The 23,000-nt window shown below is 40.4% G+C and overlaps 1 protein-coding gene across 3 annotated transcripts in view; it reads right to left on the bottom strand.

Annotated features, from left to right (window-relative positions):
- The window catches only part of TIAM2 (TIAM Rac1 associated GEF 2), a 130,707-nt gene that overhangs the window by 52,028 nt on the left and 55,679 nt on the right, over positions 1-23,000 (bottom strand). For all 3 annotated transcript variants that reach the window (XM_049113827.1, XM_025422592.3, XM_025422593.3), the window contains 5 exons: positions 16,045-16,206; positions 14,485-14,589; positions 13,854-13,932; positions 11,537-11,629; positions 10,244-10,507 (listed from right to left, as the gene is read on the bottom strand). In XM_049113827.1, coding sequence (XP_048969784.1) covers positions 10,244-10,507; positions 11,537-11,629; positions 13,854-13,932; positions 14,485-14,589; positions 16,045-16,206 — 703 coding nt within the window. The remainder of the gene's footprint in view (positions 1-10,243; positions 10,508-11,536; positions 11,630-13,853; positions 13,933-14,484; positions 14,590-16,044; positions 16,207-23,000) is intronic.

Genomic DNA, 23,000 nt, shown 5'->3' with positions numbered 1-23,000 from the left:
ACTTCTGTGTCCAGTGACTTACTAGTGATAAAATACAGGAAACCCTGTGCTGAGGAAGGACAGTTACCCCTCCAGCATAAGTGCTCTGGTGGAGAGAAGCACAGAGGGCCACCCAGTGCCGCCCACCCCTCCCCCCACCATCTCAGGCTGGCTCACGACCTTATCACTTCTCAGTGGCACTTGAGCGGCTTCACCTCCCCTGCGACTCCTCATCACCCAGCTTCTTCGCCTGGCACACGAGACCCTTTGTGACCTGGCCCTTGCTCACTAGAGCAATCTCATCTTCTCCAGCTCCCCCATTTGCAGAAAACCTTACCTTCCAGAAACCCTAACTTACCCATCTGGCCACAGCAAGACCCTGACACCCACCCTCCACAACTTCTCTTAGCCCAGAATGCACTTTGCCTCCTTCAGGGTTTAACACAAGTGAGAATGACCCTCAGAAGTGGCCCCTAAGAGCCTGGAACATGAATTACTGCTGCCCCTTAGTATTGTAATAGCCCTTCTCAGAGTGTGGTCTGTAGACTTCTGGGGCCCCTGAGACCCTTTCAAGTGATCTGCAAGTTCAAAATCATTTTCAATACTAAAGCCAGATGTCATCTGCCACCTTCTCTGAGGAAATCTGCGATGGCGGTGCAAGGCAGTCGTGGGTAGATCTGCTAGCAATGTAGCACACATTAGAGCAGCGGCACTAACTGTACTAGTCATCACAGACTCCATTACCACGCACTTCCATCAAGAACAAGCCCACATCCATTAGGATTCCTCCATGAAGCAGTAAAAATGGCTGACTGTACTAGAACTCAACCCTTGGGAACACATTTGAGAAGTATCCATACAGCCCTTCTGCAATGGTTGTTGCACGAAAATGTACTTGCACCATTGTACTGCAAGCCGAACTAGCTTTTTTTCTTTACAAAATGTTAACTCAAAAAAAATTATTATTGACAATATCATTGACAATTATTGAAAATAAATATTGACAAAAATATTTTCTTTAAAATGAACCAAGTGTGGGGTACCTGGCTGGCTCAGTTGGTAGAGCATGCAACTCTTGATCTGAGGGTCATGAGTTCAAGCCCTACACTGGGCATAGAGCCTACTTGAATTAAAAATAAAATACTTTTTAAAAATAAAAAAATACAATGAACAAAATGAGCCTGTCACTTCCAAGGAAAAAACTGACAGTACTGTAGATTTAATTCCAAATTTCTAGCAAAAACTCAAATCTTGGAAAACTTGTATCTTCCACCGTGAGTTTGACAGCTTCCCAATACATCAAGCCTTTGCCACATGAAACTGGTGGTGATATTAATGAATGTGATCTTAATGTTTACCATTTACTGTTTAATGCCCATATTTGAAAGATCTGCCTAACCTAGCAATCTAGGATTTTCCAAATAACCATTGCATGTTACAAAACCGCATGACTAAAAGATCAAAGTGTAAGATAGGCCAATGGGCTTTAGTGGAAGCAAGTAGGAAGGTCTACCAATAGTGTTTCAGATTCCACACACAGCTCACTTTGGAGGATACCACTTGTTGTGCTTTGGTGTAATTATTAAAGAAGAATATCCACAGTTATCTGAAAGATTATTAAAATACTCCTCTCTTTTCCAACTACATATCTGTGTGAAGTTGGATTTTCTTCAAATCACTTTCACAAAAACAAACACTGCAATAGGCTGAATGCAGATACAGAAATAAAACCCAGCTGTCTTCTACTAATACACACAATAAAGATACTGCAAAATGTAAAACAATGCTATTCTTCTCTTTTTTTTTTTTTTTTTTGGTTTGTAGAACTAGCTCATTAAAAATATGCTCACTGTGTTAACACAAAATTAGATTCATTGTTGTTACAGTAAAATTTTAATAAATATTTTTAAATTCTTTTAGAGATTTATTTATTTATTTATTTTAGAAAGAGAATGTGTGAGTGGGGGAGGGAGAGGCAGAGAATCTCAAGCAGACTCTGCACTGAGCACAGAGCCCGATGTAGGGCACCATCTCAGGACCCAGAGATCATGACCTGAGCTGAAACCAAGAGTCGGACGCTCAATCAACTGAGCCACCCAGGTGCCTCTCAGTTTAAATTTCTAATATAGTAAACATTACTAGATATAATCCACATAATCAAAGCTCTTTGGAGTCTCTGGTAATTTTTCACAGTAAAGGCCCTGGAGACCAATAAGTTCAGGAACCACAGAACTAGAGCCATTATGATGGCAGGTGATGACTGTTGTCTGTTCACACATCTGCCCCACATCCACTGTAGCAGCCTGGAGGAGGGGCTGTGGTTCTTTATTTTTGTACCTCTGCCATCAAACACAGTGCTTAGCACATAAGCACAAATTTATTATTTTATAGTTCTGGAGGTCAGAAGACTAAAATGGGTCTGCTGGGTCATATTCCATCTGGAGGCACTAGGAGAGAATCTGTTCCTATGTCTCTGCGACTTCTAGAAGCTGCATAAATTACTTTGCTCACAGGCCCACACCACTCCAATCTGCTTATATGATTATGTCTCCGATTCTGGATTCTGACACCTGCCTCTGTTTTATAGTGGGCCCACCCAGATAATCCAGTATAATCTCCCCATCTCAAGATCATCAATCTAATCACACTGTTGAAGTCCCTTTTACCATGTAAGTTCTTTTGCCACATTCATAGGTTCCAGGGACGAGGGTGTGGACATTATTGGGGAGGGGGGGATTTTCCTGCCTGCCATATAGCCGGTACAAAGATAATTCAAGAAAATAGAGCAGAAAAATACCCCACCATCTTTCCTAACATTTAAGACTCTCCAGACCAGAATGAGAAAGAAACTAAGAAAATGATTACCTCTGGGTGACAAAGTGGGTGGCTAAGGACAGAGTGGGAGAAATTCATCTATTTTATTCAGTTAAATGTTTGTGTGGTCTTTACTATGAGCCACTATCTAGCTCTTTCCAAATATCAGCTCATTAATTCTATAAAACCCTATTTTACAGTTGCAAAAACTAAGCAGAGATGGATTAAGTGACTTGCCCAACCAAGGTCCCACAGGTAGTTACAAACCTGGAGCAAGACTGACCACAAGTTTCATGCATAGGATCCATGTTCTCAACCACTTCCCTACACAGCTTTGACTGCTGAACCCTTCACACTGCTGGAATTTCACACCAGGAGTGTGTATGTATGTATTACCAATCCAAATAATTAAAGACAGTCACAATACAGCTATCTCTAGAAGTGAAAGCTGAAAAGGAGATATCCCCACATGGTCCTTCCTGATGGTCTGAATTCCTTCCCAAGGAAGAATAAAGTCAGGAGTATAATTCATTTTTACACCCATTACAAAGAACAAACATGGAAATGCAGACAAGTATCATTCAGTGATCAGTACTCATGATATCCCCAGGAACAATAAGATCTTTTTTTTTTTTTAAATGTAATAAGCTATAAAGCTTCCTCTTTCCAACCACACCCAACAGTTTCACGCAAGTACTACTACTGCACAGCAACCTGACCCACTCTGCCTGCACAGGAGACTAGATTTGACCCAGCCATCCCAAATTCTCAAAGGGCTGTTAAAAGCAACATACCCCATAGAAATTTCATACAGTGTTCTTCAGAGAAATTCTGTAGATTTTTACCTAAAAGATGAATTTACATTTAATGTTAGAAAAGAGAATATAGGACTGGTTTTTAATTCAAAATGCTGTCAAACTTTATTTACCAGCTCCCCCTTAGTGCCAAGGATGCCTCATTCTCCTTGCTATGGGAGCACCCCCTACCACAAGCTGGCAGGGAGCCCTCCTAAATGAGCACTGTAAGGACCACACCATTCCTGGCTATGGCTTCACATGCTGAGGAGCACTATGGTTTTATAGGACACCCATAGTAATTCATGTATTCATTCTTCCCCTCCCCCTAAACAAAACAAAACAAAACATTTGAGTATTTCCCTTGGCCTTTGGTCACTAAAAGCAATACTTTAAGACCCACAGGAATGAAGCCACAGTCATGGAATAATAAAGCTGATATGTAAGAGCAGAGCACCTGGAAGTATTTCAAGCTACACGGTAGTGGTCATAGGTGACCAGGGGCACCCGGGTGGCTCAGTTAGTTAAGCATCTATCTTCACCTCAGGTCATGATCCCGGAGTCCTAGGATTGAGCCCAGAGTCGGGCTCACTGGGGAGTCTGCTTCTCCCTCTGCCCCTCCCCCTGCTCGTGTTCTCTCTCAAATAAATAAATAAAATATTTAAAAAATAAGAATAATAAATGACCAGACAAATCCCCTGCATTTTACACAAGGCAGGGGAAAGTAATGCAATGCTCACCAGTTTTTGTTTTTGTTTTTCAGATACAAGCCATGACAGGTTATAAATTCCTGCAGTTTAGAGTTTTCTACAATCTGGCCCCAACAGATTTTCCAATTTTATTTCCTATTAACACACTAGCCAGGTGAGTTCTACATGCTGTATGTGAAATGCCCTCTGGACCCTACACCACACACCTCCCCACAGGTAACCTGTCCATTTGCAGTGCTCAAGGCAAATGCTAACCTCTCCCTAATTTCTCACAACTCTTTTGGACTCTTTGCTCAAAATAAACAGAAAAATCAGTGGGAATTCCACCTCCAAGCTGGACTTCTCTTTTTTAGAAAAGGTTTGTGGCAAATTATTTTTTTTAATGGCAAATTATTATTTACCAGCGTTTTACTTTTCCTACTCAACAATAAGCTTCTTGGGAATAGAAAATAATGTCTAATTCATCTTTATCTGCCCGTAACATTTAGCACAACACTTTGTTTATGTGTTAAGTGAATAGGTAAAGGACAAAGAATGAGAAAAGGGGACCAGATTCTCCAACACCACTAAGCTTTATAAGAGATTTTGTAGCCAAGGACCGTATCTCCCTGCTCTGCTCACAGAAAGCCACACGCTCACTTCCATGGATGACAGTGACCTTCACCAGCCTCATTAGGAATGAAGACTTCTGAGACCAACATTCTCCATGCCCTGGTAAAAGCGATCTATTTCTCCCTCATATTTTCTTTTAAAATTTTTAACGCACCCTCCATCTTTATGAACACCTATTTTTACCCTTGGGGATGTGGGGTGTCAGCCAGCCAGACACAGGGACTCAGGGCATTCCTTGAGCTAAATGCTGTTTGTCATCCTATGGCAGGCTATGGAAGCCAGTCTGCCCTCATCCTCATCAACAGGAAACAAGTGAGCTTGCCACATCAGTGTTGGGTCTAGTTCCTCCCCTGGTGAAAAAGCTGTATAAAGGACACACACAGTCCCAGGAGCCATTCCTTCCAAAGAGCACATTTGCATCTAAGTGGCTTCTGGTAGCTTGAGGATCTACACTCCTCATACATCACTGCAGAAAGAGAGTGATTCAGCGCCGGGTGAGGAATTAAAAAAAGAACCTCAGGCTGCAATTACCTTCATCATCGGGTAAGCACTGCTGGGCCGATGTTGTCTGAGGGGAGCAGGAACCTAGGGCTGCTCTTTCCCATCTCCTGTGAAATGCACCCCGATCCTCATGGCACAGTGGGAACTGCTGTTTACAGATGGAGGCTGCGAGGATGCCACAAACCTGCTCCAGTCTCACAACAGAAAGACTGTTCAGAAACTCTAGGCCCAATGAGACACTCTGTAAAAGCTGCTGGAATTTCCCCAAAGATGGCACACCCTAGAAAAGGGATTTTTACTAGAAGCCACAAAGACGGCATGAACAGGACCCCCGGTATTATGAGGGCTGGGCACGCCCAAGCCCTTCAATGGCAGCCTTGTTGGCTCAAAACTAACACCAGCCTCTTTGGGCAAAATTAATCTCTCTATAGTAAGTCTTTACAGAGGAGATTTCCGCTCCAGTCCAATACAGCCTATACACATTTCCTCTCTTCTGTGGATAATTAGAACAGAAAGTCAGACCCTTCAAGGCAGGAATCAAATGGTCATTCATGTCTAAGGAAACCAAGGAACTTAATACATCAGTTCTAGATCTGCCTGTCTGCTCCCATCTGTACAGAGGCTCATAGGAGGGTCAGAGAGGCTCATGGGAAGGTCACTGGAGGATCAGAGAAGCTCACAGGAGGCTCACAGGGAGCATGAGAAGCTCTTTCCTCCTCGGTGTACTCAGTTTGCTGACCGGGCCAATGTCTCCTGAGGGCAAGCTGTAGCACGAACGAGCTCAGCTAACCTGTTGGCCTGCGACATCCTGGGCCGCCCCAGGCAGTGCTGGCAGTCTGGGCCCTATCATCCTCCTGCTGAGAGAGTACCAACACACAAACAGAACAGCTATGACTTGCTGAGACTGTCACATGGATTATCTCATTTAGTCCTCAAACTCTTGATGCATAAGGGTTCAAGAAAGGGTAGGTCCTACCTCTCAGGGTCAGACCTGACTCCTGTAGACTAATGGCCCCAGAGCGGTATGAGGAAGCCTGGTTAACAGCAAGGCTTGCACTACCCCAGACCTCCTGAAGTAGCCCATCACCCCCCCCCCCCCCCCAGGAATGTAATGTGCATTTTCACAAGTTCAGCAGGGGAGTCTTAAGCAACAGGAAGCTTGAGAACCATTTCCCTAACCAGGACACATATCAATGAGTCTCAAATGACAGTAGGATGCTTCTTTTCTAGAAAAGCAAAGATGCTGGGGTTACCTGGGTGGATAAGTGGGTTAAGTGACTGCCTCTGGCTCAGGTCATAATCCCAGGGTCCTGGAATAGAGCCCTGTATCGGGCTCCCTGCTCAGCGGGAGTCTGCTTCTCCCTCTCTCCCTCCCTCTGCTATTCCCCCTGCTTGTGCAAGTGCACTTTTTCTCTCTCTCTCAAGTAAACAAAATTCTAGAAGAGAAAAAAAGAAAAGCAAAGATGCTGAATAGCAAGCTACAATCCTCGTCCCAGCTTCTCAGGACCTGCTACTGGACCAGCACTTTTTTCAGACAGATATATAAATAAGAAGGATGTTTTGTTTTGCTCTAACCTGAGAGCAAGAAGAGACTGAAGATAACAAAAATTTCTGGATACCTGACCAAAACCAAAATTAAACCAAAAGCCATAAACTCAATGTAGCTTATTCCCAGGGCCTCACATGTTTTAAGCACCCAATATGGGATCAGTAAACATTCATCATGGATAGTCAAGATATGCTCAAAATAACCCTGCAGCTTCTTCTTCCACTACCTTCTTATATTCTTATGTTCCTATTAAAAACAACAAAACATATGTCCTCCCTTCCAGAGCACCAGCTGTTTGTATTTTATCAACAGAGGATTGGTTTCTCTAAAACCAAAACCAGAAAAACAAAACCAGAAAAATCTTCCTTTTTTGACTTCCCTTCCAAAATGGAGGGGAAGGCAGACTCTGAACTGGCCACTCTTGAGAATAATTCAATGTTGTATGAAAAATTATTTATCAGGGACCCCTGGGTGGTTCAGCAGTTGAGCATCTGTCTCTGGCTCAGGGCATGATCCTGGGTCCAGGATCAAGTCCCCCACTGGGAGTCCCCATGAGGAGCCTGCTTCTCCCTCTGCTTATGTCACTGCCTCTCTCTCTGTCTCTCATGAATAATAAAATCTTAAAAAAAAAAAAAAGAAAAATTATTTATCAGAGTCCTTTAAGTTTTCCTTTGTGTAATTTTTAACCTTCTTAGCAAGAAAACAGGACCACCATTCTCTAATTCATTGCCAAAGTAAAGCAAGTAATTTTTCATAAAACATTAAGCTGCACAGGAGAGGGAAGAGGAGAATCCCATTTTTTGAATTCCTGACATGCAAGAAGTTTGGCCGGACACACACAGATGTGGACTCCCTCGTAGTGACCTACTCGGTTGAGGGGTGAAACCTTGCCTTCCAGATAAGAAGTCAAGGCTCGATGTCTTCATATGGGCTTCCCCATCAGCAGAGTCCAATCCAAGGATGTGGGTTTACAAGTTTATTTGGAAGGTGATCCTAAGAGGCCCAAGGGAAGCACAGGGGCAGGGGAGAAAGCCCATAAAAGATGTGAAAATGAGGTTGCTACATGCAAGTGGGGCTCAATTTTATAGAAGCCACATGAAGAATTATATTATGCACTGCAGAACTGTCCCCACACAGGGTAAGGAAACTAGGGTGACATCCACCAGTACCCGTTTCCCTGGTTGAGAGCTGCCCCAGAATCGCACATTGTCTAAGGGCAGCCAGGACTCAAATTTAGGTCAGACTCAAAGGCTGCGTGCTTGTCACCATTCTACCTTAGCTCTCATTTCATCGATGCAGGCTCTCGGGCACATCTCTGTACTACACACACATGTGGGATTCACCCTTTTTATCTTCCCATTCCCCCTCACCCACCCACCCCTTATTTTCTCCTCCTTCAAACTTAACAACACAGACTTCCTTCTGAGATGTTCACTCAATAGGTGTTTTCTTCCTTCACAAGCTACACAACAACTTCAAAAAGAAAACCAATAAATTCCATATTTGCAAAGCGTTTGGGGAAGCAGCCCACCATGGCTATTTCATTTCCATAATGAAAGCATATTACTAGTATACACAGACATCAATATTGGTATCTCTTAGGTAAGTTAGAAAGGTTTCAACTATTAGAACGGCTCCCTGGGGTGAGTAATGTAACGGCTATCTGACACAGGACCTCTTTAAATTGTTTCCGCAAAAAAAACAAATGAAAAGGGATAAATAGGCTTAGCTGACCTGCTTGATCCTTAGTATTTAAAAAAAAATTTTTTTAAAGGTAAATTTGCCCCTTTTGCTGCTTTCTACAGAAATTCATTCCTGCAGTACCAAAAGTGTTATGGACTCTGCAGTCATTTCTTATTATGATAAAATACATCAAGATAGAACAGGCAGTGAATGTATCCCCCAAGAATAATGAATCCAACAGATGGACATATGCATGTATTATGTGGAATCCTCAGGCCTTAACAGAGCCCAGGGTCACTGAATGATGGCCCTAATACAGCCAAGTAATTAATTAGTTCCATCATGATTTTTGCTTTATGATATCCCCTCTTATATGCCAATAGTCAACTTAATGGCATTTTAAATTGGAGTGAAGCCTCAAGAGAAGAAAGTGCTATATACCTTATTGAATCACAAATCTTACATCTGATTTTTTAATTCCAAAAATGACCTAATAAACTTGCTTTATAATTAAATCTATCTGAACTCCTCTTTTTGTGTTTTTCATTCATTTCTAGTAATCATGCAGAGATTTCAATGGGAAATCCATTATCATTGCAATTAAGTATAAGAATTCCTCTGTGTGGGAGCACCTGGGTGACTCTATCCACTGAGCGTCCAACTCTTGATTTCAGTTCTGGTTAGGATATCAGAGATCAAGCCCCACATCAGGCACCAAGCTAAGTGTAGAAGCCTGCTTGAGATGCTCTCTCCTCTCCCTCTGTCCCACACCCTGTTTGAAATAAATAAATAAATAAATAAATAAATAAATAAATAAATAAATAAATAAATTTTTTTTTTTTTGAAAAATTCTTTTGTGTGCACGTAACAAAAAGATCCTATGTGTCTCTTGCGGTGGCTTGACTCCCTTCCTCAAGGAATAGGGAGGGAAACTACAGGTTTTCAGTATTAGCTGGAGCCTCTGATTCATTAGCCAGCAACATTTGAATTATGCATGAATTAATAAGCTCAGAAATCCAGACCTTCAAATTATTTCCTCATATGGAAATCTTACCTTTAGAAGAATAAGCCGGCATACAACTTTCCATTTTTAAGCCTTAGTAAAATTTTAAAATATACGACCTACATTAAAAGTGCAGTTTATAGAGAAAGTAGTCACTTAACAAAAGAGGTAAAGAATCAAATTGTATCAACTCTTCTAAGAACCCAAAAGACTGCTGCAAAATGTTTTTGCCTTAGATTCAACTGAACAAAAAAAAAAATCAAACTTTATCATTCATGATGGCTTGCATCTACCTTCAATCACAAAGCAAGTATAATACAAAATTACTGTGGGTGTTTTTTTTTTTTAAAGATTCTGCAATTTTGAAGAATACTGTTTTCATGCAAAAGTTTATTTTCTATTTTCAGGAAAATGTTATAATTTCTACAATGCATGGAATTTTAATTAAATCTACTTGGTCGGCATCTGTGTTCTTCTAATAAAGGAGAAAACATTCTTTGAACAGCCTAAATAATCTAAGTTTGCAAGCAAAATTACAGCCTAAAAATATCAGCTGGTGATACCAGCAGTGAAGAAGGAGGAAAGAACAAAGCCTTACCATTGGTTGTATTCTTTTTGAAGTTATCCAGGAACTCCTCCAGAAGCTGGGACTGGTTTGGGGGGGGAAGTAGACTCTTCTGGTCCCTTGAGAACAGGTCACTGTCTGACCAGGAAGAACACAAGGTGCTCTTTCTGTCTGGTGGCCGGGCAATCAGGGTGAGCCCAACGCTCTTCTCAGAAAACAGGGCTTCCATCTGCTTGAGATCAAGATCAGACACAGCTTCCCCATTTAAGGTCATGATTTCATTGCCCTTTCTCAACCCTGAGAATGAGGAAGAGGAAAGAAAAGAAGAAAAGAAAGAAAAGAAAAGAAAAGAAAAGAAAAGAAAAGAAAAGAAAAGAAAAGAAAAGAAAAGAAAAGAAAAGAAAAGAAAAGAAAAGAAAAGATTACTGAGAGAAATATATTAACACAAAGATGAAGGACAACTGCAAACTTACACTACATATTCTCAGGAACTGGCCTGTTGCTGCCTTCAAACAAAGTGCCAAAACATAGAGTATTCAGATGTCACTGATAACAAATGTCAGCTCTCTCAAAGCTGGGGCTAAAAGGAACAGTTTTAGGTTTTGTTTTATTTTAAGTAAGCCTTTGGCCAACATGGGGCTTTAACTCACGGCCTAGAGATCAGGAGTCATATACTCTATAGGCTAAGTCAGACAGGTGCCCCTACAAGTTGGATAAAGAAAACCAGAGGTGTGTGGATGGCTCAGTCGGTTTCATGTCCGACTCAATTCTGGCTCAGGTCATGATCTCAGGGTCCTGAGACCAGGCCCCCGAGCAGATGTTACTGGGAAGATAGGCAAGGCCCACGAGTGGGTGGGAGGGCGGGTTGAGCTCCGTGTTCAGCAGGGAGTCTGCTTGAGAGTCTCTCTCCCCCTGCCACTCTCCCCAATAGCACATGCTCTGTAAATAAATATATCCTTAAAAAGAAAAGGGAAAACCATTTGACCATCACTCAAGTTCATTGTTCCTCTATTTACCTGATGTGAAATGCCCTGTGAAATAACATTTATCTGTGTCTGTCTGGCTCTCTGTTTTCTTAATCCATCTGTCGGTACATATTGCACTGTACCGTCTCTATGTATGCATGTACTCTCTTTCTAAACACCCTCCCAATTCTGTCTATCTATCCACATATACATTTTCAGTTAAACTATGAAGTTTACTTTTCTTTTAATTATAGGAGAAACCATTTTCTGACAAAACTGCAAAAAAGATAATCTCACTAGCCAGACTGCATTCCGTAGTTTTGAGTTAGGAGAGAACAGAGACACTCTGTGCCACACGGACCTTCTCCATATGCCAAGCCGTCAGGGAGAACATCACTTATAAATATTCGGCTGAGATGCTGATGCTCGTCCACCTGCGCTGTCACTGCAAACCCTAAGAGTGACAATAAGAAAAAAAAAGTCTAAATTCAGCACACTAATTAATTTCACCAACTTCATCAGCAGTATTTCCCTTGAACATCTTTTGTCATAAGTATGCACTGTCAAGGAAGTCAAATTACAAGTATTTTGAAAGCACAGATATCTAGGAGGGGCAGAAAAAGAGGAACATGTTAGATCTACAGGTTTAGGAGCTCCTGGATGGCTCAGTCAGTTAGGTGTCTGACTTGGGTTCAGTTAGGCGTCTGCCTTGGCTCATGACCTCAGGGTCCCCTGCTCAGCAGGGACCCTGCTTCTCCTTCTCCCTCTGCCCCCACCCCCCACTAGTGCTCTCTGACTCTCTCTGTGAAATAAATAAAATGTTTTTTAAAAATTAAAAAAATAAAGGTTTAGTATGAGTGCACAACCTTATTAAAAAGTAGAAAAGATATACCCATGTTTCGAGCAGCATTACCTACAAAAACCAAAAGGTAGAAGCAATCTAACCTTCTTTTGACAAATGAATGGATAAACACAATGCAGTATATACATATGATGGAATTATTCACTCATAAAAAGGAAAGAGATTCCAATACATGCTGTGTAACATCGACAAATCTTGAGAACATTATGCTATGTGGAATAAGCCAGTCACAAAAGAACAAATACTATAGGGTTCACTTCTATAAGATAGTTAGAGCAGTCAAAATTCATAGACAGGAAGCAGAATAGTGGTTGGTAAGGGGTGGGGAATGAAGTTTGTTTGATAGATACAAAGTTGCAGTCTTGCAACATGAAAATAGTTCCAAATATGAATGGTGTTAATGGCTGAACAGCAACGTATATAATGTCCCGGAGCTGTCATTCTTAACCATCCTTAATGGTTACAATGGTAAAGCTTTGTTATGTGTATTTTACCATTTAAAAAAAAATTTAGAAGTTGAAACCAAAATAATGCTCTTATTGAAATAAATTAAATTCAGCTCAATACAAAATATTTGTTAAAAAAAAAAAAACACTATATGGGGTTAGGCATTTTAAGTAGGTAGAAAACCACTTGGATGGATACTGTACCTACTCTAAATGTGACTACATGCAAAACCCAGGTGAAACATCCCCTCTTCTAAATATGCATCTCCCTCACCTGAAGTGTGCCCTTCTCGGATCCCACAGTCGGGAATATTTGTTTCCACACCTTGGTCCCATAATACTGGGAGTACTTTGACAACAAGAATGATGTGTCCCCCCACCCATTCCCTCTCTGCCTCAGGCTGTGATCTCCAAAAACTCTCTTTGCCAAGTACCTTCACTCACTCCTTCAGCCACTTAAATATCAAGAAGATTTGCAAACACCACCATGGAAAGTAGAGTGAAAGTCAATAGAATATAGACAAGAGGCTAAGAAGGCATCAGAGAGAAAACCAACATAACATTGGGTCAAAATAGATATGTAAATTGAGAAACAAAGAGCATGTCAATTTTATCAACTCAACAAAATAAAAAACAAAGAACAAATCACAAGAAAATTTTAACATATTACAACGACTAGAACTTGATTAGCTGGATTCATTTTAAGGAAAAAAGTTACATCCACGTGTTCAAACAAGACAAGATACGTACTGATCGTTATCTATTGAGTTCCCATGATAAAAGAATAAAATGTTGAAATGAACTTTAAGATATCAGCACAGCCCATAAGGAGCTCAAAGCCAAGTTTAAATACAAACAAATGGAAATGCAGAAATCAAATATTACAAAGTGACTTGGGTAAGACTGACCCTTAACTTCTAAATTGAAGGTAAAGCAATAACATAAGTTTAAGAAAGTTAGACCCTCAGTTCATCCCTGGAGGCCCTGGTGGATTTACACAAAGGGAACATGGGAGGGGAAGTGGTGAAGGGCAGCATTCCCAGCCAGTGAGAAGCTGAGAGCAAAGGCAGGAGGTGAATTAGGACTTGCTCATGTCAGAACAGCACACAGCACACAGCCTATTTGTTGTGTGACTCTTACTACCATCATTTCAAATTCATCTATTTTTATACTCATTTCTTTTAATTACTGTGGCATTTTTCCTTATGTATCTTTTTAGTCTAATATAAATAAATAAAAAATGAAGGAAGAGGCTACCCTAGTTTATACTGAAAAGGTAAACATAAAGAAAGAAAATTTAGTCCAAAGATACTAGAGCATACTAGACGAGGATGGACAACACAGCTCTTGGGCAGTGTTCCGATGCTTACCAAAATCAGACACACTGCCAGTCTTGGTAAGTTGTACATCGTAAACACTCAGCGGAAAGATTTCTATTTCATCATAAACCTACAGAAGGAAAAAAACAAAATCAAAAATACGATGTCATGGTATCTTGCACATTTATTTTAATATTTTATTTACTTATTTATTTGAGAGAGAATGCAAACGGGGAGGAACAGACTCCAGCTGAGCCCGGAGTCCAACATGGGGTTCAATTCGACCATCCATGAGATCATGACCTGAGCTGAAACCATTTTTAAGAGTCGGATACTCAGCCAATGAGCTACCCAGGCACCTCTTTAGAAATTTATGATTTCCAAACTAGATGCCAAATTAAAACAGGATTCTCCCCTCCCTGACATATATACATATATATATATATACACACACACACACACACACATATACATATATATATGTATTTTTTTTAGTAGGTTCCACATCCAGCATGGAGCCCAATGCAGGGCTTGAACCCTGAAATCAAGACTGGAGCCAAGATCAAGAGTCGGATACTTAACTGACTGAGTCACCCAGGCACCCCCACAAATTACAGACTTTTAAAATCAAGAGGCCATGGATGTGGCTCAAAATCCCTTTCTAAAGCTCATACACACTTGCCTGTTCTTGCATGTATTCATATGGTGCAGGGATACAGTACTCAGTGTTTTCATCTACTAATTTTCGGAGTTGTAGGCCATAGTGGCTGGGTTCCAGCTGCCTCATCTGTAAAGAAAAAAGACAGAAATCTACTCAGATTTTACATTTTTTTTCTAAATTCATCATTGTTCATTAAAAATAAAAGTGGAAATTTCTGAAGGAGTTTAAACTCACACACTATATACAGAAATTATACTGAAATTTAAAGGTGTAAAAAAAGAAAGAGGGAGCAAATAATTATTTTTAGGAAGGTTTTCTCTAAATGACACTGATTATCACTAAAAGCGAAAGACATATTTTTAAGAACTTCTGGTAGTATATTTATCTGACAAAATAGATCTTACCATCTCAGCAAATGCTGTATCATTTTATATGCTGGTTTTACCTAAGTTGTTTCTGATTACCGAAGTAGAGAAATTGTGTAAAATGTGAAAAATCTCATATTCTACAGACTTCAGAATCAGGAATTTCCTACCCCAAAAATGTTTCAAAAGGAAAATGTAGACACGTACTCATTCGCTCACTCAGAAATTATCTCAGGCCCATGCTCTAACTGGGTCTAACTGACCCACTCTGACTTCTGGCATCCTCTATCACTTACAAGACTTATGAATTTCATAACTCATGTTGTTGCTATAAAACACTCTTGTTGGCTATCTGAATAAGAGCCTTACGTAAAAGAGCAAAAGGACATTAAACTCCTAAGAATGTAAGCTACATATATGTGTCTGGTGTTCTAAGGCATAAGTCAAAGTGAGACGATTAAAGGATAAAATTAAAGATTACCCAAGTCTATTAAGTGTACATGGTAAAGAGTTATCAAAGTCTACATGCCTTTTCTCACCACTCCACGGATTTGACAGCATTTTCTCTGAAAACTTAAGAACAGTTCAGCTCTACTACGCCACCTGGTGGATTAAAAATCTCTGCTCTAACGTTCAGGCTACTATCTCAGCAGGCCTTCTTTTAAAACTTAGTGTCAACACTCTTTTCAGAAATACAATGCAGTTTGAATAACGAGTAAAACACCGTCTCCTACAATCTCCGTGAAGCAAATGTGAATAGCCAAGTTACTCATTTAATCTAGATTAACTCTATAAAACTGCTTAGGAGTAAACCAAACTACTTTGAAGTTTATGCCGCTTTCTTACATAGCACTGTCTCTAAGGAACTTAAATAACAAGTCTTCATAATTATTCTAGATATTAAGGTATATAAGGAATTTTAGTAAAACAGCTCAGGTTTTTCATGAAAGCAAGGGGCTGTAACCTAACAACTCACCCTTCTAAAATATGGAGAAGAATGCTAATTAAAGTAATAAATATGTCCATTATTAAACATGTTGATTAATAGATGCTAATCTTAAAAAAAAAACTTTTTTTAAATTTTAAAAAATAGATGCTAATCTTTTCCCTAGTATAGAAAGTAAGGTCTTAAATACCATACAAATTTGGAAGGCATAGGGAAGCAAGATTAATGATTCTTTCTATTGAGGCGTATTTCTGTAGCAAAATCCATTACCTTGCATGCAAGAGTCAAAATATCTTCTACTCTGTGTTCTGGCTTGATCATTACAGTAACTCCTTGATTATCCTGAAAATGAACGTAAGTCTGGGCTTCCCATGTGTTGTCTCGGGGAACACCATCGGCTGTTGAACCATATATATGCAGAAGTTCATCCACCTGTTTTCAGATACCACAAGAAAATACAGACTTGATACACAAAGCATAGACACTACTAAAACAATGTCCCCTTGACTCATGGCGTATTTTATAGTAAACCCTTCCACATTCCTTGTATGTCTGGCTTCTCACAATCCTCTGGGGCAGACAAGTTCAATGCCTCTCATTGGATCCACATGAAACAAGCCCGGGGAGGCTGACGAGAAGGCAATGGACTCCTCATCCAGTGTTATAGCCATGTGCCATTTGCCACTTAGCTCAAATCTGAATACGACACAGTGGATGCAAGGATGCTTGGTAGCCACTCTCACTGCTCTAGAATTGCCAGTTGACAAGAGCCCTGTGAAATCTGCATTCCTGATACCTGTGAGTTTTAATACACAGGTATTCTTGTTTATGGCCACTGATGCCTGCCACATCCTAACCCAAACTGCACTTGATCCAAGCATGTTTCTCTTCTCTCTTCCTTCAACTTACTTTTTAAAATCCCTAATCCTGGGAACATTTTTTTTTTCCTTTCCTTCAACTATTTCACATCTAGATACTCTTAGAAATCATGCCCAAATATACCACCTTTAAAAGGAAGCTTTTCCCAAAGATGTTTACTTCTCTGGATGACATTAACATGCTAATTCAATGACCTCATGCTAATGTGTACTTCCATGATTTATAAACAAAAATAGTTAACATTTATTAAGCAACTCAGAAATGCTGTCCTCTGGTTAGATTCTTGCATTAGTCTGGTGGTAAAGAGTTGGGGATTTGATAACAAAAAACCTAATGTTCCAGTTATACACTCTACCATTTAATCAGCAGTAGGACAAGACATTGACTTTACTGAGCCTTGTCTCCTATTCTGTAAAAGGGGATAGTAACATAATTTACTTAAGTTTATTAGTTAATACAGATTTTGCAAGCAAAAAAATACACATGTGAAAATACACATTAGAAAATGTTACTTTCAATACTATCACATTATTATATCCTACTTATCATAAAGTTTCATCAGCAGATTTTGCTTTGAATTCCATGCATTGAAAAAGAAAACCCCACAAAGCAAAAAACCCTCTTATGATGAATTAAAAAACTAGAATGGGGGGCACCTAGGTGGCTCAGCCAGTTAAGTATCTGCCTTTAGCTCTCAGGTCATGATTCTGGGGTCCTGGGTTCTAAGCAGGGAGCCTGTTTGTCCTCCTCCCCTCAAACTTGTGTTCTCTTTTGCTCTCTCAATAAATAAAATTAAAAAAAAAAAACAACTAGAATAGATATACTGAAAATTTAGGGGGAAAAACAGGCTTAGGAAATCAAGAGAAGAATCCATTTTTCTGTGTTATCTTTTTAAAAATGTGGTATTTGTCTTTAGAGGAACGTTTCTGGATCCGTCATGGATCTGTCACTTTCTGTACATTTTGTTGGAAGATGATCACAGCCCAGAATGAATACCAACCTCATGTGCCAAAGCAAAAGAAAAAAAGAAAGGAATAGATGCCTGGAGCCAAGGAGCAGGAAGCCAGGATGGAACCACTTTCTCCTGAAGGATCCTATCTCATAGAGATCACTCTTCCTTCTCTGATTCAACCTCCAGATCCTTTTCCTGTAGAGAGTGATTTCAACCAGGTGCATCAGCAATAAGGAGGGAGGTACTGCTTTACAGGTACAGACCTCAGCTCTCAAACCAGGCTTGCTCAGAATCAAACTAAAACCCCAGCAGAGGTCACTGCGGAGTAAGAAACCACACAAGAAACCAGGCCAAGAAGAAACCAAATAGTGGATTACACCTGCAAAGCAATTTAACCTTTAAAAGCAGACAAGAAAAAAATGACTGAAGATGGACGGGAGAAATACAAGATCACAGAGAGACTGTTTTACATGGGGCTAGTTGGAATAAGTTTGTTGTTGCTATTAAGTAGGCTTCACAGCCAACGCGAAGCTTGAACTCACCACCCTGAGATGACAAGTTGCATATTCTACTAACTGAGCCACCCAGGCAGTCAGGTGACCCTGGATGAAATAATATTTCATCTCGCTGTCCGTTCACTCACTACTAACACTTTATGCATTACCCTGACCCTCTACATAACAAGCAAGAAAATGAGGCTCAGAAAATTCTAGAAACTTGCCCAAGCTCACATAGTGAGCTGCGATGGTGGTACTCTAGGGATTTGAACCCTAAAACCCCAGCTCACCACCACTGTGCTACGGAAATATCAACCTGGCAGTTAGTTACCTCCCCAAAGTGGATACAACCTAACCAAGTTCTAGTGGAACAAAACAGCCCACCTGACATTCCCCACAAGGCAGCAGCACTCTCCTGCCTCCAGTTCCTTATTCATCTCAATTTCCCTTCCCCGCTTTACCTTCCTCACAGATCCAGTGCGAAAACCACATACATCCTTCAACCTTATTTCCAGTGCTACAGGCTTTCTCTCTCTCTAATGAAGTCTCTTCTGCTCCTTTCCTTTTACCCCAATTTGACTCGATTAAATGAATCTACAGTCGTATCTCTGATGTAGCACTTAGCTAAGCCCAGCTCACTGGACAGTCATTTTTAGGCTGATGCCAAATCTCCACTCCTCACTCTCCCCACCCCCATCCCCAACCCCACCCCCACCCCCTCACCCCTGTGCTAAGACAAATGACAGCAGAGGCTCTTTCTGGCTCTGAGTCTTCTTTGGACCTTGACACCATGCATTCTGCATATCCAGCACAGGGGCGTTGAATTGGATGCAACTAGAAATTCACAGTCATACATAGGCTTGAAAGGTAAAAGCTGTTCTATCCATACAGCCAAGTTCCTAATCTTTCCTAAGTTTCAAGAAGCGAAATTAGTAAGAGAGTATTGAAGAGGAAGAAGTTCTAGACAAGAGAAAAGGATGCAGGTAAATGACGAAGGAGAGAATGATCATCTTCCTCTCAATGAAATAAGGCTTTGTACCTAGAGCTGGCCGCTCTGAGGAATCATTTCCTGAGTCTACACTGTTGACCTAAGATCGAGTAAATGATGGGAAGGGAAAATGCCTATCAAAGCCAAGGCTGTGGAAGATTCATAGATAGCCCCTCAAGAGCTCCTGCAGTGAAAATTTACATGTTTTTCCTGTGCGTAACATACAATCTCAAATGTATGCAATTAAAGAAAGGGAAAACCTGGTTATTTCAAGGAAACATCAGGAATATGGAGCTAATTAATTAATTAGAACAAGAAAAAGAAAAGGCTACATGTTTACAGAGGTTGTCCTAGGTGGTTGTAAGCTTTGCCTACCTGGAGCAAAAACTAGACAGATTTCCGCAAGGGTCAATGCTGTCTGGGCCGAGAATATATACACGTGGCTTTATTTTCAATAAGCCAGATAAAAGCCATTCTTTTTCATAAAAGGAAAAAAGAATCTTGAATAGAAGCAAAAAAACTAAGCCTTCTGGAAAGCTCTTTTCCCAGCCTACCCTTTTCAGAGGTGCTTCGTTCACCTTTCTTACCGCTTACCCAGAAGCCTGCAGTCAGCTACTCCACCAAGGTCCAACCTGCCTCCGGCTCCACCTCTCCTCAAACCCCATCCTCTCACTAAAAATTGGTTTCTAGGGGCACCCTGTGTGGCTCAATGGGTTAAGTGGCTGACTTCCTGATTTCAGCTCAGGTCATGATTTCAGGGTCCTGGGATGGAGCCCCATGTCAAGCTCCTTTTGCTCAACGAGGGTCTGCTTCTCTCTCTCCCTCTGCCCCTGCCCAACCACATGCTTGCTCTCTCTCAAAAAAAATAAATACAATCTTTAAAAAAAAATTTTTTTTAAATAGTTTCCAATTAGCTTGCTCAAAAATTGACAATCTGGTCAAATCCCAGCCTTCCCTGGGCTGGCTATCTAAAGTCTCTGGGCTTCAGTTTCTTCACCTTTACAGGGTGCTAGAAGCCCCCAGCTTCATGGGGAGGCCAGGAGAGACTGGCATGAGGAATTGCATTAGAAGGCATTATGCCCTAAAGGGCCATAACATAACATTGTAGAACTTTTTGAAGTTCAGTCTGCAGAACTTCAAAAATTAGAATTATACTGTAGCAACCCAAAGACCCAAAATTCAGCAGTGGCCACTGGAAAAGAACTGCATGAGAACCATACATTGTCTCAAGACCCTGAGGAGCCCCGGGTACTCAGAGCAGCATGTGGTGGACTGTGAGTGGCCACCCATGAGGCAGGAGGAACATCACCCAACCACAGGCATGGCCACCCCAGCTTGATTAACGTCGTGCCTTCCTTGTCGGCAACTTCTACAGAAGCATTTATTATTACTATTACATTCATGGTCCTGAAAGCACATGTCAAATTACTTATGCTCAGTGTGCCACAAGGAGAGAAAATTGAAACTCCGCATGTTCTCACAGCAGATGCTTTTGGATCAAATGGCTTGTAATTACTACTTGGATCACTGAAGGGAAGTGAGTAGCAAAATCACAATCTGGCTGTCACAAATGGGTCCTCTACCACACTTGCAGATAAAAGGAAAGTCTATTAGCAAGTGAGATGAGGAGAAAACACAAAAGGACTTACAGGCTCTGGGTTTTCTTAATAACAGCAAAACGTCATGGAGGACAAAGTGTTGATCGCCTTCTTGGGCTGATGCCCAAACATCAGTTGATATGAAGGGAAAATAAAGACCTATCTTTGTACCTATCTATCTGTCTGTATATGCAATGTGTCTTATGCAGGGTTCCACACTACTAATTCTATTTAAACAGATTACTATGCTGTGGTCAAGAATAAGTGGTTTCATTCATATTTTCCATTTAAAAAAAAAAAACCAACATTAGCATTTTTTTTTTCCAGTTTGGAGCTAATGACTCATGTGACAATACTTCATTCACTAGCAGCCACAGAAAGTTGGGACACCCCAAGCCAATTTTCCAGGAGAAAGAGCCAAGGCCCAGGGGCTCCGCAATTTCTGCATTGAAGCTTCTGGGGTAGCTGCCTTCCAGAGCCTCAGCGGGGGATTTGTTGTCACAATCTCCATAACAAACACCTCCCTTCAAATACTGCTTGAGACTCATTATTACTCATCAAGAAGCATGCTATGAAAAGCTTTCATTTTGGGCTCGCCAAAATGTCCTTTCAAAAATGCTCAAATAAGACTGGCTTTACTCCAATCTTAACAGATTTTGAATTAGGATGACTCAATGTTGGGACTGTTACATGATGCACCAATTAGGAGTGGAATATTTAAAAATGCCTGTGACCCCTCCCTCCCAATTCAGGAATGGCTGCCTTTCTGTATCGCAAATAGACATAATGCAATGGCTATACACAAATAGATGGTCTCTGCAAATTATAAATATTCTCCAAGAATGATGAGCAAAGGAAAACTAGTGAAATATGATTCAACCAGCTACAGGTAGAATTTTAAGTCCTAGAGATACAAAACAAAACACCCTACATTCCACCTGCAACTCAATTTGAACCTAGTTATCTGAGTACCACTGTACAGAAATGATAAATACACAATTAAAATAGCCCTATATGTTAATACAGGGCTACTAATGCAGAATTCATTGTGTCCCTATACCAGAAGCAATTCTTAGTTAAAATAGAAATAAGTGTTTATGCGTATATGCTTTTAAAAAACAGATGCAATATTTCCCTCTCACTGATTATAGCCCCAATGGGACTTGTCAATTAAATCACAAGAAGATCATTTGGTAATTTGAGCACAATTTAAATAAACACTAAGCTTCATTCTGACCATCAATAGCTTTTTTAGCAAAATTTATTTTCCAAGCCTGACATAATTTCAGTTAATAAAAAATGCTTCCATGATATACTTTCTTAACTTTCAAAGAAAGAATTCTAAATCATTATTTAACGATGGGCGAGATACAATAAAAAAAAATTTGTTTTCTATCGCAGATCAAACATTTCTTCTCAACTATTATTAAAGGACTATACATCTCATGTAGACAACAGGCAGACTTATTAAGCGATACTATATCTTTAGCAGTTTGCTAAATGGACTGAGAATATATACGTAATCATAAATTATAACCTCTAAAGAGCAAGGGTCTCACTTACAAGCCTGACTGCAAGACAGGACTTGTTCACATCACTGAGAGTAAAAGGTAGCAAACCAAAGAAATACAGGTGTCCCCTCCTTTTCCATAGTCCACACTGTGCCACTCACTGGCTTTTCATGAAAGAGCTACGTTTGTAGCTGTTATAGCTAAATGAAAGAAATCCAGAGAAGATGTGCACTTTTATGAAATCAGGTGAAAAGCAAAAACACATTCAGAGTCTGTTTTGCAGTAAGTCATTCATTCTAGAGACAGCACACATGCCCCAGCAGCAAGAGTGGCATGGTCAACTTCCTGCCCTGGGAGCAGCTACACTTGGCATCAAGAGCATCAAGCCACCAGAGCTTTGAACTGTGTCTGTGAGCATCTGAGCTTTACCTCGATTTATTTTGTGCATCCTTTAGCAAGATGTGCCCTGAGGTATCAGAAAAGCCTTACAGGTTATTTGTGGGGTCTGGAAATGCTCAGCATTTTTCCATATAAATTAACGGTATTTGCTTCTTCACTTTTTGCCATTTCGGCTTATGAAAGGTTTCACAGGAATGCTGCTCTACTTTCAATTACTAAGGAAATCTATGAAAGTCATATAATTTTTTAATTAAATGAGGGGGGAGAAAAGGATGGTAATTTGATCTGGATTTTGAAATAGGCTCTGCTTGTGTATAGAAATAAAGGGGCAGAGAATGGGAATTATTTATATTCAATTATAGAAGTCTGACATCTTGATGGTATGATTTATAAAAAGGAAGG

This window comes from Canis lupus, chromosome 1 (assembly GCF_003254725.2).
Source record: "Canis lupus dingo isolate Sandy chromosome 1, ASM325472v2, whole genome shotgun sequence".
Taxonomy (NCBI): domain Eukaryota; kingdom Metazoa; phylum Chordata; class Mammalia; order Carnivora; family Canidae; genus Canis; species Canis lupus.
Note: the sequence above shows the minus strand (reverse complement) of the source record. Positions and strands in the feature narration are given on the sequence as shown.